This window comes from Mesoplodon mirus, assembly GCF_964341445.2.
Source record: "Mesoplodon mirus genome assembly, chromosome: 16".
Lineage (NCBI taxonomy): Eukaryota > Metazoa > Chordata > Mammalia > Artiodactyla > Ziphiidae > Mesoplodon > Mesoplodon mirus.
Window position 1 is genome coordinate 51724838 of NC_138992.1, and position 20578 is coordinate 51745415.

A 20578-nucleotide genomic window follows, 5' to 3' on the forward strand; every position below is an offset into this window, starting at 1 on the left:
AGAGGGAGAGGACTCAAATCAATAAAAATAGAAATGAAAAAGGAGAAATTAAAACAGACACCACAGAAATACAAAGCATCCTAAAAGACTACAACAAACAACTCTATGCCAATAAAATGGACAACCTGGAGAAATGGACAAATTCTTAGAAAGGTATAACCTTCCAAGACTGAACTGGGATGAAATAGAAAATATGAACAGACCAATCACAAATACTGAAATTGAAACTGCTATTAAAAATCTTCCAACCAACAAAGGTTTAGGACCAGATGGCTTCACAGGTGAATTCTATCAAACATTTAGAGAGCAGCTAACACCTATTCTACTCAAAGTCTTCCAAAAAATTGCAGAGGAAGGAACACTCCCAAACTCATTCTATGAGAACACCATCACCCTGATACCAAACCCAGACAAAGATACTACAAAAAAAGAAAATTAAAGACCAATATCACTGATGAATATAGATGCAAAAATCCTCAACAAAATACTAGCAAACAGAATCCAACAACACATTAAAAGGATCATACACCATGATCAAGTGGGATTTATCCCAGGGATGAAAGGATTCTTCACTATACATAAATCAATCAATGTGATAAACCATATTAACAAACTGAAGAAAAAAAACCTATGATCATCTCAATAGATGCATAAACAGCTTTTGACGAAATTCAACACCCACTTATGATAAAAACTCTCCTCTGGGGGCTTCCCTGGTGGTGCACTTGTTGAGAGTCCACCTGCCAATGCAGGGAACAGAGGTTCATGCCCCGGTCTGGCAAGATCCCACATGGCATGGAGCGGCTAGGCCCATGAGCCATGGCCACTGAGCCTGCGCGTCTGGAGCCAGTGCTCCGCAAGGGGAGAGGCCACAACAGTGAGAGGCCCATGTACTGCAAAAAAAATAAAACAAAACAAAACTCTCCTCAACATAATAAAGGCCATATACAACAGAAAACACAGCAAACATCATTCTCAACGGTGAAAAACTGAAACCATTTCCTCTAAGGTCAGAAACAGGACAAAGATGTCCACTCTCACCATTATTATTCAACATAGTTTTGGAAGTCCTAGCCACAGCAATCAGAGAAGAAAAAAGAAATAAAAGAATACAAATTGGAAAAGAAGAAGTAAAACTGTCACTGTTTGCAGATGACATGATACTATACATAGAGAATCTTAAAGATGCCACCAGAAAGCTCCTAGAGCTAATAAATGAATTTGGTAAAGTTTCAGGATACAAAATTAATGCACAGAAATATCTCACATTCTGATACACTAATGATGAAAAATCTGAAAGAGAAATTAAGGAAACACTCCCATTTACCACTGCAACAAAAAGAATAAAATATCTAGGAAAAAACCTACCTAGGGAGACAAAAGACTTGTATGCAGAAAACTATAAGACATTGATGAAAAAAAATTAAAGATGATACCAACAGATTTAGAGATATACCATGTTCTTGGATTGGAAGAATCAATATTGTGACAATGACTATACTACCCAAAGCAATCTACAGATTCAATGCAATCCCTATCAAATTACCAATGGCATTTTTTATGGAACTAAAACAAAAAATCATAAAATTTTTATGGAGTCAAAAAAGACGCTGAGGAGCCAAAGCAGTCTTGAGGGAAAAAAAGTGGAGCTGGAGGAATCAGACTCCCTGACTTCAGACTATACTACAAAGCTACAGTAATCAAGACAATATGGTACTGGCACAGAAACATAGATCAATGGAACAAGATAGAAAACCCAGAGATAAACCCACGCAACTATGGTCAACTAATCTATGACAAAGGATGCAAGGATATACAATGGAGAAAAGACAGTGTCTTTAATAAGTGGTGCTGGGAAAGGGCTTCCATGGTGGCACAGTGGTTGAGAGGCTGCCTGCCAATGCAGGGGACACGGGTTTATGCCCCAGTCCAGGAAGATCCCATATTCCGCAGAGTGGCTAGGCCCATAAGCCATGGCCGCTGAGCCTGCACGTCTGGAGCCTGTGTTCTGCAACAGGAGATGCCACAACACTGAAAGGCCAGCGTATTGCATTAAAAAAAAAAAAGAAAAAGTGGTGCTGGGGGCTTCCCTGGTGGCACAGTTGTTGAGAGTCTGCCTGCCGATGCAGGGGACACGGGTTCATGCCCCAGTCTGGGAAGATCCCACATGTCCCAGAGTGGCTGGGCCCGTGAGCCATGGCCACTGAGCTTGCACATCCAGAGCCTGTGCTCCGCAGTGGGAGAGGCCACAACAGTGAGAGGCCTGCGTACTGCAAAAAAAAAAAAAAAAAAAAAAAAAGAAAGAAAGAAACAGAAAAAAGTGGTGCTGAGAAGACTGGACAGCTACATGTAAAAGAATGAAATTAGAACACTCCCGAACACCATACACAAAAATAAACTCAAAGTGGATTAGAGACCTAAATGTAAGACCGGACACTATCAAACTCTTAGAAGAAAACATAGGCAGAACGTTCTTTGACATATATTACAGAAAGATATTTTTTGATCCACCTCCTAGAGTAATGGAAATAAAAACAAAAATAAACAAATGGGACCTAATGAAACTTAAAAGCTTTTGCACAGCAAAGGAAACCATAAGCAAGCTGAAAAGACCACCCTCAGAATGGGAGAAGATATTTGCAAACGAGTCAACGGACAAAGAAGTAATCTCCAAAATATATAAACAGCTCATGCGGCTCAATATTAAAAAAAAAAGCAAACAACCCTATCAAAAAATGGGCAGAAGACTTAAATAGACATTTCTCCAAAGAAGACATACAGATGGCCAAGAAGCACATGAAAAGCTGCTCAACATCACTAACTAATAGAGAAATGCAAATGAAAACTAAAATGAGGTATCACCTCACACCAGTTAGAATGGGCACCATCAGAAAATCCAAACAACAAATGCTGATGAGGGTGTGGAGAAAAGGGAATCCTCTTGCACTGTTGTTGGGAATGTAAATTGATACAGCCACTATGGAGAACAGTATGGAGGTTCCTTAAAAAACTAAAAATAGAATTATCATATGATCCAGCAATAAAACAAAAACAAACAAACAAATAAAAAAAACACTTGCAAATATATATGCACCCAACAAGGGAGTACCTAATACATAAAGCCAATATTAACAAACATAAAGGAGAAATGAAAAGATTACAATAGTAGTAGGGGATTTTAACACCCTGCTTACATCAATTGCTAGATCATCCAGATAGAAAATCAATATGGAAACATTGGTCTTAAACAAAACATTAGATCAGATGAACATAATATATATATATATATATATATATATATATATATATATATATATATATATACAGAACATTCTATCCAAAAAGAGCAGAATAAATATTCTATTCAAATTCACATGGAACATTCTCCAAGAAATATCACATGCTAGGCTACAAGATAAGTCTCAATAAATTTGACAAGACAAAATCATATTAAGTATTTTTTATGACCACAAGGTAATAAGTGAATTCAGAAGATATATGAGTATATCAGTAAATATGCCAGTAATGAACAATTAGGAAATGAAATGTCCAAAATGATGCCATTTACAGTAGTATCAGTATAATTTACAGTATAATATCTATACACAAATGTAACTATATATACAAATTGATACTAACTAAAATTCTATGTCTAATTACATACAAAATGTATTTTATATTATATATAAATATTTACATGTTTTTCTGTGTCCACACTGACGTTTCAGAGCAGTGAGGAAAGAATAGATCCTTCAAAAATGGAATTAATTGGATATTCATATGAGGATAAGTGAATTTGTTCACTAACAGGCAACATAAAAAAATTCAATTCCAGATGTATTAAAATATAAATGTAAATAATAAAATTCAAAAACCTCCTTAGAAGGCAACCTGGAGGATGTATTCGTGACAATTGAGTAAGCAGTTATTCAACGGGACAAAAAGTGCACAAACCATAACGGACATGAGGACTTCTTGGGGACTTACAGCCCATGCTCTGCTCCTGTATGAGGAAATCAGCCCAGACAGGATACATTCTTGAATAGGTTCAACACCTCCAGGAAGCTCAAAATCAAAGACCAGGACTCCAGTTTTCTTAATTAAATTTTAGAAGGTTTTGAGAACCATTAAACAGTGGACTTAATAAGATGCCTAGCCTTTTACTTTCCTTTGTTTTTTATAGCACTTTTTATGTCCCAGGTGGTGTTTTAAGGATTTTGCATATATTGAAGCATTTGATCTTCAAAACAACTGAATAAGGTGGGTTCTCTTATGATTATCTCTATTTTACAGAGAATACCAAGGGAACACCACCAAGATCTTTAGTAACTTGCCCCAAATTACCCATCTGGTATGTAGAAAGCTAAGATTCTAACAAAGGAAGCCTGAATCCAGAGCCTGTACTCTTAACCACCACCTTTCACAAACACTGGAGGGTATAATTTCAATTTCTGTGTTTTAGTTTCAATTCATTTAAGTTCAGAACTTCAGTATCTATAATTTTTTTTAAGGATTAATATCCTAATTTTTGCCACCGACTGTTTCTGAGCTATTTAAATTCAAATCTACATTTCCCAAAAGATCTTCTCCAGTCTTACAATACTGCATCCCTTTAAAAAAAAATTCCTGTAACACTTAATGTTGACATTATAATATGTTTTATCTTACATTTTCCACCTTCTATTGTATGTGATTTAATACCAGTATATGTCACTCAACAATTGCCCCAATAAACTTACAATACTTTTCCTTTTGTGGTACTTGATCTGCATTATTTCATGCTTTATTTTATATTTGCTGTCTTCAGTTGCATATTATTTTATGTATACATATTTTACTACATTATTAAAATATTTCCTAAGGGTAGTCCTCTATTTTATTGTATTATTTTACATTATAATTTACTCAATGTTATTTTATTTTATTTTGGTGTGGCATTGTGTTTCTACTCCCTTCTAGAGCTTAATATGTGTTGGCAAGCATCTAACACAATTATACAAATACTGTTGAAAGAATAATTGTTCTTATCAGTAAGGCACTTTGAAATTAATTCACCTGTGATTTTCAGATATTTTACTAACAAGACTAAAGGATAACTTGAGGCATTGTATTTTATCTATCATTGTGTCCAGCTTTGTTCTAAGGAAGAAGTTAGAACAAGTTAGAGCTAATAAGGTCCTTCTCACTGTTGCTCAGGAGTTTCCAGTGATAGTCTTAGTGAAAAATTGCTCATAAACAGTATCTACGACTTCTTTCACTAATTTAGGTTGAGTGATTGAGTCAAATAAACAATTATAGAGACATAAAGAAAATACCTCAGGCTTTCTATCGTATATGGGGGCATGTATCTCCCTGGCTGACGAACGTTAGTTCTTTAATTCAACTTATCTTGGATTTTTGCTAATTAGCATTTGTTTAGAGCACATAAAGTAGCCCTGTTTAATTACTGAAAACCTGAAAAGTGTTTTGTGCTCTGCAGTCCAGAGTGTTGTTTTCAATACTTATTATCTGAGAACAGTGGATTAAGAGGATGAAGATGGAAGAAGAGGACAAAGACTTCTCAAGCAATTACCAAATATGTATAGTTTGGAGAGTAGAATGAAAGATAAGCTACAGTAATTTTGAAAAATATTAAAAGGAAGTTTCAAGGCCTTTGTTTTCATGAAAACATGCTCTCTATAACATTTAGTACAGTATAAGATTTCCTTATTAGTAAAATGGGGTTAATGAAATTAATTATCTAGCATCCATGAAGGATGTTGAAAAATTAGTTTTTTAAATGTAACGAAGTGAATCTTGAACTTCTTTGAGAAGTTTGATGAGTAAAAATAACATATAGCTGAAAATGTTCTTACTAAAATCTACTATTTTAGAATGGTAACATATTTCTCTCAACTATGGAAAAGATGAAATAAAAATGACTTATACTGAATACCATCCAATAAGTAATTCTTTGTGCCTTCACTCATGTATACCGTTCAAGAGCCTTCACAGCCTTGTGAATAGATTTTTGAAAACAAATATAATGGCCACCTAAATATAACATTTTGCAACTGGTAACCACTTTGTTTATCTGGATAATATAAAATTTGCTGGAAAATTGGTTTTTTCAACTATAGGGATGTGTTGGGCATTTCTTTAGTGGACAAAAAAGCTGGAATGGCAAATAGTTCCAAAGGAAAAAAAATCAAAGATTTACAAATTCAATTTTCATATTCTCACTGCAGCTAATGTTTAAATTAACTGAAGGATTAGTTTATGAGTCATATCCTGGGAATTGAAAACTTTGTCAAACTATCAAGTTGAGAAAGTACAATGATTATATGTTCTTTAGACACTGAGGCAGGCAAAAGCTATTTTTTTAATCAATACAAATTGTAATCGTTTTATATAATGATGCCTTGCTAAAATGTTCTCTATTTCTGGCAGCATTCTTTGGAAGTTTTCTACAAGATTTTCATAACTTAGAATCCCCTACAAGGGTTGTATACTTCTCAAGGTGTTCTGCACTTGGCAAGGGGTTCTGCAATAGACTACAATGTCGGAAGTGATCAACTGTACTCATCATTTCAGCCCAGGCTCTCTGTCAGTCTTTCCTTATTGGATGTTCAGATGTTGCATCTAACTTGTACATGAAGGCATATGCAGGAGAATAACTCTTACCGAAATGGAGTAGGACAGACACAATGGGAGAACTAATGTATTTGCTAGAGAAAACATCAACCAGGGATGCTGCAATTCTTAATTTCTTTGTTTTAACAAGCTTTTACTTGTACTGTTGAATAAAATATATTTGAACATCACTAAAGCATCTGAGTAGTCTCAGAACTCAGTATTTTTCACTGAACATTTTTATAAGGCTTGTTCTTCATAATTTCTAGTGGTGATCTGAAATGTTTGAATGGAAGGATTTAATGAAAAAAATCACATATCTTAAAGGAATTATATTAAAGATGTGCAGAGAAAGAGAACTTTAAAAACTGTTTAAATAGGTAAACGTATAAACATGTCAACTGTATAGATGTTTAATTTGTTTCTGGTGTTTGTGTTTTTAAGGATTACCCCTCAGAGGACTTTTGGTAATATCTGGACACATCTTCAGTTGTCACTACTAGGAGTGGGTGCCACTGGTGTCTAGTGGGTAGAAGTCAAGGTTGTTGCTAAACATCCCACAATGCACAGAAGAAGCCCTCAAAACAAACGCCCAAAATTTAAATACTGCCAAGGTTAGGAAACACCGCTCTAAAGAGAGGCAGTGCTGTATACAGTCCACCAGAAATTGCAAAATACAGGCACCATGTTACTTAATGACAGATAATTATATTATGAGAATATAGAATAAAAAATAAAATATTCAGTAAATAGCTTGTAACAACTGCACTAAATCTGAGTGTAATTTTCATTTCCAGTGGACCTCACCCTAACTGATGTCCTGGCTGGAATAGAACATTAATAATTCTTTTACACATGAATGAAGAAGTGAATGAATATTTCAACATTACAAGGAAATCAATGTGCATATTAAATATAATATATTACATAACTAAAGCATAACAGCCACTTAAATGATAGTTAACAAATATAAGATATTCTTTTGAAGCCAATCTTCATTAGACTGAATACAATCTCATAAGTATTTTTACTCACTTAGATTCATCATGCAAGACCCTGCACAGCCTGGTGTCAATCTTATCTCCCTCCACTCTTCTCTATGAGACCATTCTTCATCCATAGGGCTTTATTCACTTCTGCCTGAATTAGGACTCCAGGTATAATGCTTTATCCACATAGAATTACCTTTCCATATCCGCCCATCCTTATAACACTAAGTTGAAATCTCTCCTAGAGTTATCTTCCATCACACTTGTAATCACCTGAATTAATTTCTTATTCTCAGCAATCACTGACTCTACTATTATGGACTGCCTATACCATCTATTCAAAATCTGCTCAGAATTGTGCAGCCAAAAACAAAAAAAAAACCCAAAAAACAAAAACCAGAGGATTTCTCATATCACTAGAATGATTTCAGAGGCTAAAATCACCGTGTGTAAATTTTTATCACAGGGTTTGCACCATATAAAAGCAATGTTCTAAGCACTTCACAAACATATGAGTTCTGCATTGTACACTGAACTAAACACTACTATTTCCATTTTACAGGTTAGGAAATGGATTCTGAGTGAATAACTTCTCCAAGTTACTTTACCACTGTGGCAAAGAACCATCGGCTCACTAAAGATATACTGGTTATGGGTGGGAATGGCTGCCTGGTCCTATTTGCATCTAGGTGTGGTCAATGAAATGCAAGCATTAAGATGAGGACTGCTTTCAGGCTTGAAATGCAAAAACTTCCAGAGCACAATCCTACCTCTTTTTTCACCAGTCTGCTGGTTTGACTTCTTTTTGGGTTCCATGGTAGTGATGGGGCTCAGGAAAGGCCACCCCAAAATATGCCACTTTGGCATATTGATTCTTTTGAATTACAGTTATTAATACTTGAGAAACAGCCAATGCAGGAAGGACACACTAACCCTCTTTTGTCCCCATGAAAGCAAGAAATAAATCTCCCATGGGAAAGGTACCCTTCCTGTTCCAGGAATTAAAGAGACATCCTCATCACCAGAAATAGGGAATTTGAGGCTTAGAAGCCTGTATAAACAAATTTTGTTACTTCTTTACTAATTTACTACCCCAAGGACAAATCCCTTGTTTTGTCAATTCCTTAAAAATTTATTGTTTCCTTGTGTATAAGGTATAAAAGCTGCCTGCTTTGGTCACATTTTTTAGTTTCATATTTCTATAAGGTCCTGTATGTACAAATTAATTTTTTCTCCTGTTAATCTGTCTTATGTTAATTTAATAATTATATCAGTCAAAGAACCTTGAAGAGAAGAAAGGAAATGTCCACCTCCCCTATAGTAGCCACTCACTGAAAGATGTCAGAACATCCCACAGCCTGGTCCCTGGATGAAAGAGGGGCAGAGCTTCCATCCTCACCCACCTCCTCCCTAGGACACTGATTGTATTTTATGTGAGAAAGAAATAAATTTCTATTATGTTAACTATTGAAATGTCAAGGTTTATCTGATACTGAGGTTGGTATACTTTAACTAAAATATTATACAATAGTTGTCTTATGAGAAAGATCAAGTAAGTTGACAATTCTGCTGTAAGTAAAAATGCAATAGATTATAAAGACCATGGATTCAAGTTGCCTGGTTTAAGCCTGACATCACAGAATAATCATTAACAACATCCCTTCTCACTCTCAGAAGTGTCCTGGTTTGGATGATAAGATGTACAATCACGTTACTAATATACTTAAATGAAAAAATTGCTGGCGAGAATAAATATTGAAAATAATTAGGATGAGATTACATGAGCTTGATATCCTGCAGAAGCATCTGTGTGCTATAAGACAAGTTTATTTCTCAGAGCTTCAGTTCTTATCCAGCAGAATAGGCATCAAAAAAGATAATCTGTGCTTGAAAAGCTTAGACAATGATGAAGTACTGTGCAAATATCTAGCCATTAATAAGACGAAACTATGAAAGGGTACCATTTTAAGGAATGTAAAGGAAGTATTCAATGAATAAAACCTTTCTTTAAACCCATATATCATGTACTATAACCTTTGAAAAAAATATGTGTATGTTAACATTTGATGCTTATTAAAGACAGGATTATATTTAGAAAAAATAAATCAGGCCTATTTTTTAACATCTTTATTGGAGTATAATTGCTTTACAATGCTGTGCTAGTTTCTGCTTTATAACAAAGTGAATCATCTATACATATACATATATCCCCATATCTCCTCCCTCTTGTGTCTCCCTCCCACCCTCCTTACCCCACTCCTCTAGGTGGTCACAAAGCACCAAGCTGATCTCCTTGTGCTATGCAGCTGCTTCCCACTAGCTATCTATTTTAAATTTGGCAGTATATATAAGTCCATGCCACTCTCTCACTTCATCTCAGCTTACCCTTCCCTCTTCCCATGTCCTCAAGTCCATTCTCTACGTCTGCATCTTTATTCCTGTCCTGCCCCTAGGTTCGTCAGAACCAATCTTTTTTTTTTTTTTTTAGATTCCATATATATGTGTTAGCATATGGTATTTGTTTTTCCCTTTCTGACTTACTTCACTCTGTATGACAGACTCTAGGTCCATCCACCTCACTAAAAATAACTCAATTTCGTTTCTTTTTATGGCTGAACAATATTCCATTGTATATATGTGTGATATCTTCTTTATCCATTCATCTGTTGATGGACACTTAGGTTGCTTCCATGTCCTGGCTATTGTAAATAGAGCTGCAATTAACATTGTGGTATATGACTCTTTTTGAATTATGGTTTTCTCAGTGTATATGCCCAGTAGTGGGATTGCTGGTTCGTATGGTAGTTCTATTTGTAGTTTTTTAAGGAACCTCCATAATGTTCTCCATAGTGGCTGTATCAATTTACATTCCCACCAACAATGCAAGAGGGTTCCCTTTTCTCCACACCCTCTCCAGCATTTATTGTTTGTAGATTTTTTGATGATGGCCATTCTGACCAGTGTAAGGTGATACCTCATCAAGACAGTATGGTACTGGCACAAAAAGAGAAATATAGATCAATGGAACAGGATAGAAAGCCCAGAGATAAACCCACACACATATGGTCATCTTATCTTTGATAAAGGAGGCAAGAATATACAATGGAGAAAAGACAGCCTCTTAATAAGTGCTGCTGGAAAAGCTGGACAGCTACATGTAAAAGAATGAAATTAGAACACTCCCTAACACCATACACAAAAATAAACTCAAAATGGATTAAAGAACCAAATGTAAGGCCAGACACTATCCAACTCTTAGAGGAAAACATAGGCACAACACTCTATGACATAAATCACAGCAAGATCCTTTTTGACCCACCTCCTAGAGAAACGGAAATATAAACAAACAAATGGGACCTAATGAAACTTAAAAGCTTTTGCACAGCAAAGGAAACCATAAACAAGACAAAAAGACACCCCTCAAAATGGGAGAAAATATTTGTAAGCGAAGCAACTGACAAAGGATTGATCTCCAAAATATAGAAGCAGCTCATTCAGCTCAATATAAAAAAAAGACACCACCCAATCCAAAAATGGGCAGAAGACCTAAACAGACATTTCTCCAAAGAAGATATACAGATTGCCAACAAACACATGAAAGGATGCTCATCATCACTAATCATTAGAGAAATCAGGCCTATTGAATAGCTACTTCTTAGGTGTCTGACTTTTGAGAGACTGAATCCGCTTGCAAGGAGACCACACTACCTTCCCTTTACGGCAACCCCATTGCAATTACTTGCTTTTCAGGGAACTTGCAACCAACCCTTCTTCTTCTTTCTCCTCCTTCTCTTCCTCCTCCTTCTCCTTTTTTCTTTCTCTCTTCATCTTCTTGTGTTACACTTTTAAATGGGGGTAAAAGGCCCTTTAGTGAAATCCATCCATTCCTCTAAACATCCAACCATTCACCCAGCACATACTTACTGAGCATTTGCCATGGAAGTGTCAGCACACTTCAAGGTGCCAAGAAGATTAATATAAACATATATAGTCACTGTTCTCCAGGAACTTAGCCTATGGGGGGAAGGAGAAGATACCTATCACAAAACAGTGAATATAAAAATATAATTGAAAAGAAGGTATGTGCTAGAAAGGGATACCAGTAGGTTTGAAGTATCAAAGTAGGTTTCCTTAAAGTAATGACATTTGACCTGCGATCTGAAGGATTAACAGTCAACTGAAGGGAGTGAAGAAGTGGGGAAGTGAGGTGAGATGGTGGGAAGCTTGGCAAGGATATTCCACACACTCACACAGCCTGTGCAAAGGTCCTGGTGAGGGAAAGATGACTTTTTCAAAGAACCGATATAAGTCAATTTAGATGGAGCACCAAGAGAGGCTCAGAGGATGATGCTGTAAGTCTGCAAATGAGAAGAAAACAAATCACATAGAAAGTTGTAGGCCACAGTAAGGGTTTCAGTCTCTTTTTTGAGAACAATGGAAAATCATGCATAGTTTTTATCAAAGGGTGATACGGTTAAATTTGTATTTTGAAAAGATCACTCTGGATGCAAAATAGTAGCTGAGGATAAAACCACTTATTTTTTGTTTGTTTGTTTTTTGCGGTATGCAGGCCTCTCACTGCTGTGGCCTCTCCTGCTGTGGAGCACAGTCTCCAGATGCGCAGGCCCAGCAGCCATGGCCCACGGGCCCAGTAGCTCCATGGCATGTGTGATCCTCCTGGACCGGGGCACGAACCCGTGTCCCCCACATCGGCAGGCGGGCTCTCAACCACTGTGCCAGCAGGGAAGCCCTAAAAACACTTTTGAAATCCATTACTCCTAGGACACGCTTGATAGATCATTACCAGCATTTGCTTGTTTTCTTCTTCTTTGTCCACACCCAGGATTGCTCTCCAATATATTCCTACTTATCAATGCATTTTCCATTACTTCCCTCATGATCAGAATTAAGAATATTCACCAGATTTACTTTAAAATTAGCAATCCCTATTCATGTTCTTTCTTTGAATTCCTTAAGCATTTATAAGACCTTTATAATGTAATAAAATTAATTTAATTATCTATTTTATGTATTCTTTTTTTAAGCTAGACTTTGGTCCTCAACAAAAGGAACCTGTATACAGGCTTTAGAGAAAAAATGATTTCTACAGATAAATGATTTTTTAATGTTGGATTCTTCCTATTATTAATAACTGACTTCCTAAGTTCATAAATTGTGCTTTTGCAACCAACCTAAGAGTGAAAGTATCTAAAAATAAAGACCTTACAAATGTCTATTTATAGCCTGTGTGTAATCAAACCAAGTGTAATCAGTAGAAATTGGTTCTGATTGAGACTTAGTCTCCAACCTCTGCATGGTATTTTGGTACAAAAGAAGACTTTATGTGTGACCTCTCATATAAAAATTGTCAGTATTAAACAGTTAAGATGTTTATTTCACCTTTCACATAACGTGTTTGAGAAAAAAAGAGTTCCAATGGCTAAATTTGGATTAAAAGTATAATAAACATTTCTAATATTAACAAAATTTAGAATCCAATTTCAATGAATTATTAAGAAGAGGATTCTCTTTAAAATTTTTAAATAAAAACTATTTTAAATAACCAAATTGAAATACATTTTATAGTAAGCTTTATATTATAGAAATTGTACTTTTTACAAAAATTATTCAGAATAATTTCAGTTAGATTTTGATTTTTTAAGAATCCCCAAGTACTGTCGATGAAAATGCAATCAACTGTTCTTTTCCACAGTTTAGCAATCCTTCATTACATATCAAAGGCAGGAAGCCAGGGTTAAAAAAGGGATATCCCCTTTTCTACTGTGGTGCAAAAGAAGTGCTGAAGAACTGAAAACATATAATACAACAAAATTAAGTTGTGACCAAGTTTCCTCTTCTTTATAATACTATGCTGTGATGGGTACCCAGAAGGCAGCAATACCAAAATTCCATGTCTTCATCCAGTTTATTTATTTAAAATCCTTTATTGTGTTCAGTTATCATATCTCAAAACACATGACAAAGGGTATTTATCAGGTAAATTTTCTCAGAGTGCCAACCTTGACCTGGGAATAAGAAGAGGAGTTATCACTGGGGAAACAAAGAGAGAATGATTTTGAAACACGTATCACAGACTGGGGTCACAGCTGGCATGAGGTCACATGCCACACATGTTTGAATGAGTGAACTGTGCAATGAACAACAAAAGGCATAAACTTTAAAGAGTAGTAGAGAAAAAGGAACAGGCCACCAAAAATAAATATGTCAACGTCACAATCAAGTTTGGGACATGCCTTGATTATAGATTAAAAAAAAGAACTGCGGACATTCATTGCAGTTTGGGGAAATAAGTACTTTTCTTTGTTTTTGTTTAATTGCTCTGGGGTAACAAACATATAGGAGTCTTACCCCAAGGGAAAAAATATCACCTTAATTATTAGTTTATATGCTATATGCCTTTAAGGGAAATAACGTCAGGAAAAAAACATGTATTCAATAAAACATTCCTTGTGTTCATTATGATGTTGGTAAAATGGACAGACTATGGAACTATTTCAAGGTGCCTTTTCATGCGTTATGGATAAAATTTAGGAATCTTTGTCGATATAGTAAAAATAAAAAAATCCAAGGAAGAAAAGTTAATCAAAACATTAGACTGTGACCTATTTTCAAAATCCAGATTAGAGTTCCAATATTTTGAGCTCTCATTTCTGAGCTCCCTTAGTTTCTCTATGTACTATAATTTTTGGGTAGAATCCAGCAATTTTTAAAATAATTTCTCATTTTATGTGAATTTGAAAAGAATGTAAAATATATACTTACTTAAAACTTCAAATCAGAATTTGATGATAATTTCATGGTTAAGATGTTTTCTCCAGAAAGATACAGAATATTTTATAATACCAGTATATGGAGTTCTTGTTCTTAAATGTTCAGGTATACTAATGTAGTCAAGTGAGTAAAATCATCCTGACTGGGTCTGCAATGGTTGACTTGCAATTGGTCTGAAGATATTTATGCCAGTGGTTTTATTAAAGGCAGACACTGAAATTTGGCAAGGTGGATGAAGTTTTCTCTGCTACTCAGCTGGGCAGATGTCTTTGGGTATAGAAGACACTGATATGGAAAGAAACTTAGGCTTTAAAGTCCTATGACTAAGCTCTCCTAAATGAGTTTTTTAAACATTAGAATCAAAAAGAGCACTTGCATATATGGCCTTGGAAGTTTGGAAATCATTAGTAGCTTAAAGGAACTGATACAAGAATCAATAACTAAGAAAGTAGTCATCCAATAAGTTTAGGAAGGGCATGGTAACTACAACTTAGAATTGGGAGATCAAAGAGCTGTGCATAAAGTAGTTCAGATTTAGATTTCCAGAACGCTTATCAGAAAGCCTCTTCTAGTTATTTGGACCCAAAGATTTCTCCACAGATCTGTCTTCAGCCAATATTCTTCTCACTCTATATACTTTCCCAGAGTGAGCTTATCCATCTCCATAGTTTTAACACTATCTGTGTTGATGACTCACAAATTTTTTACTCTTAGTCCAAATCTCTCCTCTTAGTTTGGACCTGCATATTCAAGATTCTACTAGATACAGGTACCTGGATATCCTGAGGCATGTGCATCAATCTTAATACATCTATCCAATCCTGAACTCATTGTCTTACACAAAAATCTTTTTCCCTTTGGAAATCATTCTCCATCATCCTAGTGCTCTGTAAGTCAATCCAACAGAGAACTCAACCCAGAAATATGGGAATCATTCTTGATTCTTCTCTCTCTCTGTCTCACCCAGTGTGCCAACTAGTTATTAAGTCCTGTTGATCCTACCTCATTTTCCTAATTTTTCCTTCTTCATTTCCATAATTAGATACCTTGTCTCAGTAGGCTCCCAACACACTTCCTTGTTTCTAGTTTTATATCACATTAATCCATCCATCAATCTGCTAATGGATTATTCAATAAAAAAAATTTCAACATATTACTCCCCAACTTAAAACATTTCAGTGTTTCCCCTTACTTGTAGACACAAAATGGTTATTAATATTTTCCATTTAATAAATGCTAGGTTTCATCACATGCATAACCGATTCTTAGTTTAAGGATAAATCTATAATTCCATAGTACTGTAAGAACTCACATTAGGATGCTTACTTTTTTTCTGGTACTATTGATGTTTAACCCTAATTTCTAAATTGTACATAAAAATTTAAAATACATATTGTGATATGAAGAGTGTTTCTATTTAGAAGAAGTTACTTGAATATGCATTGAGGTCAAATAAGATAATACAGGTAAAGTACTAGCTCAATGCATGTCTTAATATTAATTCTCTTCCCACTCTAAAGAGAAACAACAATGCTTAAATAGGTTGTGGTGCATGAAGTTAATATCTATTTCATATGTCAGTGGTCTATTATTTGATCCATAATCAATCCACTTCAAATCAAGGGCTTGTAGGACTTAGTGGGAGTTGTGAATCATAAAAGGTTTATTTGAGAGTCAAAAATTTCAAGAATCCAGTCATTTTACCTAAACCTAAGTTTCCCCTGTCACCAAAAGCAAAATACTTAAAGCCAGAAATGAATATACCTCCCAGGAAACTGTTTTCTTCAGGAACCAGCTTCCTATAAGGAACATCTGGAAGACAAGATGTTCCTGAGTCTCTAGCAATATGGTTTAAGAAAAGGTGAGTATGTTGAAACACTTGCCCTGAAAAGCAAAGTTATTAAGTTATAAAGCACTTGCTTTGTACAAAAAGGTATTCAACTTAGACACAAGGAGTGAGAGACTAGATTTCAACTAAAAGAAGTCTTTGACTTGGATTCAGGCAGAAAGGGTGATTATGGCTGATTAAATAGGTGCTCCAGAGATTAACTAGAGGACACAACCGAGAGACGATCCCAGAATGACTGGGAATGAAAAATGGTATCTTATTAGAAGCACAATTTAATTCTGTGGCTCTCAAAGCATAGTGATTTGGTGTCATCATTTTTTTCCTTGGGTTTTTCTAAGTAAGGCACTACATTTTTAGTGTGGATATTGCTCCTTCCCCACTGCATTCTTCTCAAAAGGACAGTGAATAAGTGAGCAGTGACAGGTGTTAAGGCCCAGGGTAGGCTGCCCCAAAATATGCCTCATTGACATATTGATTACTTTGAATTAAAGTTACTTACAAAAGAGCTGATGCAAGAGGGACACTAACCCTCCTCTCTGTCTCTCTAAAGTCAGGAAATAAATCTCTCTCATGTGAAAGGTGCCCTCCCTACAACAGGAGGTAGAAGGACAACCTTATTGTCAGAGATAGGGAATTTGGGCAGAGAAACCTGTATAAACAAACCTTCTTACTTCTTTACTAATGTGCTACTCAAGCTCACACTTCGCTTAAACTCCTTACTTAATTAAGTCCCCAAACCTAAGTTTCTTCATCCTGTCAATTCCTCTCAAATTTATTGTTTCTTTCGAATGGATAAAAAGATGTAGCACATATATACAGTGGAATATTACTCAGCCATAAAAGTAAATGAAATTGAGTTATTTGTAGTGAGGTGGATGGACGTATAGCCTGTCATACAGAGTAAAGTAAGTCAGAGGGAGAAAAACAAATAACGTATGCTCACAGATATATATATATGGAATCTAAAAAATACAAAAATGGTTCTGAAGAACCTAGGGGCAGAACAGGAATAAACATGCAGATGTAGAGAATGGACTTGAGGACACGGGGAAGGGGAAGGGGAAGCTGGGATGAAGTGAGAGAATGGCACTGACATATATACACTACCAAATGTAAAATAGCTAGTGGGAAGCAGCCACATAGCACAGGGAGATAAGCTCGGTGTTTTGCATCCACATACAGGGGTGGGATAGGGAGGGTGGGAGGGAGATACAAGAGGGAGGGGATATGGGGATATAAGTATACATATAACTGATTCACTTTGTTAAACAGCAGAAACTAACACAACAATGTAAAGCAATTTTACTCCAGTAAAGATATTAAAATATATATATATATTGTTTCTTTGTCTCAAAAGTATAAAAGCTGCCTGCTCTGGATACTTCTCAGGCCCCATTTCTATGAGATCTCCATGTGCACAAATTACAATTTGTTCCCTTTTCTCCTGTTAATCTGTGTTATGTCAATTTTATTACTAGCCCACCCACAAGTACTCAAGAGGGGTAGAGGGGGAAATTTCCCCCTCCCTGACATAGGAAAGGGACTCTGGAAAATTAGCTATAGTTCATTAACACGTGAACTGGACTTTACATTGGTCATTAATTTTTAAAAATTAATAGTCAAATGCATCTCTACTAGTATGTACTAATCTCATAACAATCAGGGTAGAGACAATAAATGGGTATTTATCTGATTTTGGCTCAGATGTGGCCCTAAGTAGAGATTTCAACTTAGAAGTTAAAGCAAAATTGGTCAGAAAATTCCAATATCAAGGTAAACAAGTAGAATTGGGACACTGGAAAAAAAAAAAGACATATGTAAAACTTACCAATGTCTTTTGTACGGCATTAGTTTTCTTTAAAATATAGAAAAGCGAATTGGAGAAATATAAATAAAACTATATTCTTATATGGTAATGATTATTTGTGGTTTTATTGCAAGCACTTATGTAAAACATCTTTTTTTGTCGACTATTACCTCAGACTTTACTCTCACTTTATTGAATTCCATACCTTCCCCCCAATTTTTCGTAATTACATTGTATAACTTGGTAATACAACATTCTTAACACTCTTCTAACTTGATTTGTTTATGCTTTTATATCTTGTTTCTTTTATATGTTCCTTCATCTTTATTATGTCTGTGGACATGATAGAAGTAACATCATAAATTAAAATATGTAATTCCAGGGAGTTCCCTGGTGGCCTAGCCATTAGGATTCTGGACTTTCCTGACTATGGCCCAGGTTCAATCCCTGGTTGGGGAACTGAGATCCTGCAAGCCACGCAGTGTGGTCAAAAACATTTTTATAAAAATATGTAATTCCACATACTGATGAGGGCTATGAAAAAAATACAAAGTACAATAATAGAATAGACAGTGCAGGCAAGAGGTTAGAAGACTATTTTATTTTAGATAGGTTGGTCAGAAAAGCCTCTCTGGGAAAGTAAAATTTGAGCATAGTATACAGTAAAGCAGGGAAAGAATGATTAGCAAGGATCTGTCTTCTGAGCAGAGGGAATAGCAAGTCCAAAGCCTCTGAGGTAGGAACAATCTTGGAATGTTTGTAGCATATCAAGACGGCCAACAACACTGAGGTGGTACAAAAAGGCAGAGAGGAGATGGAGTTGAAGATGTGGTAATGTGTGCATCATCGCCATGGTATAGAATATAAACCTTATTCTGGGTGCAATGAAAGGCATTACAGACTTAAGAGCAAATTAATGGCATAATCTCATTTATGTTTTTAAAGGGACACTGGCAGACTGGAAAGAGGCAGACCAGTTGGGTTATTTCAGTAGTCCACCTGAGATAATAGTGGCCTGTGTAAGATGGCTATTGGTATAGATTTAAAAGTTGATTGGGTTTGGGATATATTGATGGTAAGAAACATGATGGTGGATTACATTTTCAGTGTGGGGGGAAGAGAAGAATCAAGGTTGATACCTAGGATTTTGTTTGAAAAACTGGATAAATGAAGGTTCCATTTATTGTGATGGAGAAGTATGCAGGTGATGGAAGTTGCAATGTGGATATCCAAAAGAAGACCTGGTATAATCAGTTTAATATAAGAATCTGAACCTCACGAGATATAAATTAGATATAATTTATAAATTAGATATAAATTAACACTGATATGTTAATTATACTTTTTCCTTATGTAGAAAAAATTGTCTAATTTTTATTTTTATCTGCATACTTACTACAAATTATTTTCTCCTAAGAATTTTCCTTTTACTTCAGACTGTATTCTCATTTCTTTGAAAAAAAAAGAAAACTATATTATTCCCTGGACATCAGACATAAATCTGATTATTGCACATGACTGAATAGGCTTGGCATACAAGATTCCTGCCTAGATAAGAAAGAATAGTTTGTATTCATTTTCCAGTAATTAAGATTTACTTCCTTTTTCTATTTTCTATCCCTTCTCTCCCCAAAATAAAAACAGTAAATGCGGAAAATACATTAGCCCCTCAGAGCAAGTGTTATAAGTATAAAAAGTAATTATTTTATTTTTTTGCTCCACAAAGTGTTTCCTAGAAGATAAGACATCATTGCAAGTCAAATAAAGTTAAACATTATGCATATCTTTTATCTGCCTGGACCTGTTAAGACTGGTGGAGGTAACAAGTATTACAAAGCAGACAATCTCAAGCTTATAAATTTGTAGAGAAAATAAGGCACTTATAAGTAAACCAATATGAGAACAAGGAAATAATATAAATTATTAATATATAAGTACTATAATTTGTTAAGAGATACATATTATAGTAGTGCTTGTCCAGATATGCTCAGAGACTAGAACACTAATGTGAAACCCATACCGGAGTGGGACTTACCAAGCGGTTGGCCTGCGATGATCCTGGAATTTTCCCCAGCCACTGCAGCTCTTGCGTGCCGCTCACTCATGTACTGTACAAATGCATAACCTTTGTGAACTGAGCAGCCAACTATTTTTCCATACTTTGAGAAAATGGCTTCAATGTCAACTTTCTTGACAATGGCTGTATTTAGATTGCCAATGAAAACACGCGAGTTGATGGACTTGGGGTCATTCTTATTGGTGACATTGCTGGTCTGTGTTTTGCCAGTCATGGTTGGCTCACCTTGTTTTAATCCTTAAACAAACAAACAAACAAAAATCAAAAGGAAAATAATTAGATTGAATGGATACCACTGGCTTTTAACAATTTTCAATAGTGTACCAGGTAAACTCAAATCCCCAAGTACTACTGATTTTCTTGAGAAGAAAATTTAGTAATATATTAATAAAAGGTGAATATTACATTGCAAAATGAAGTAGAAAAATAATTATAATTATTTAGCATACAGT

The 20578-nt window shown here is 35.4% G+C and overlaps 1 protein-coding gene across 1 annotated transcript in view; it reads right to left on the reverse strand.

The window, feature by feature from the left end:
* The window catches only part of RALYL (RALY RNA binding protein like), a gene marked incomplete at its 5' end in the record, with an annotated part of 468135 nt that extends 447795 nt beyond the window's left edge, over positions 1 to 20340 (reverse strand). Inside the window, one exon of the mRNA XM_082601851.1 lies at positions 20085 to 20340. Within this exon, the coding sequence (XP_082457977.1) occupies positions 20085 to 20340 (256 nt within the window). The remainder of the gene's footprint in view (positions 1 to 20084) is intronic.
* Positions 20341 to 20578: the final 238 nt, after the last annotated feature.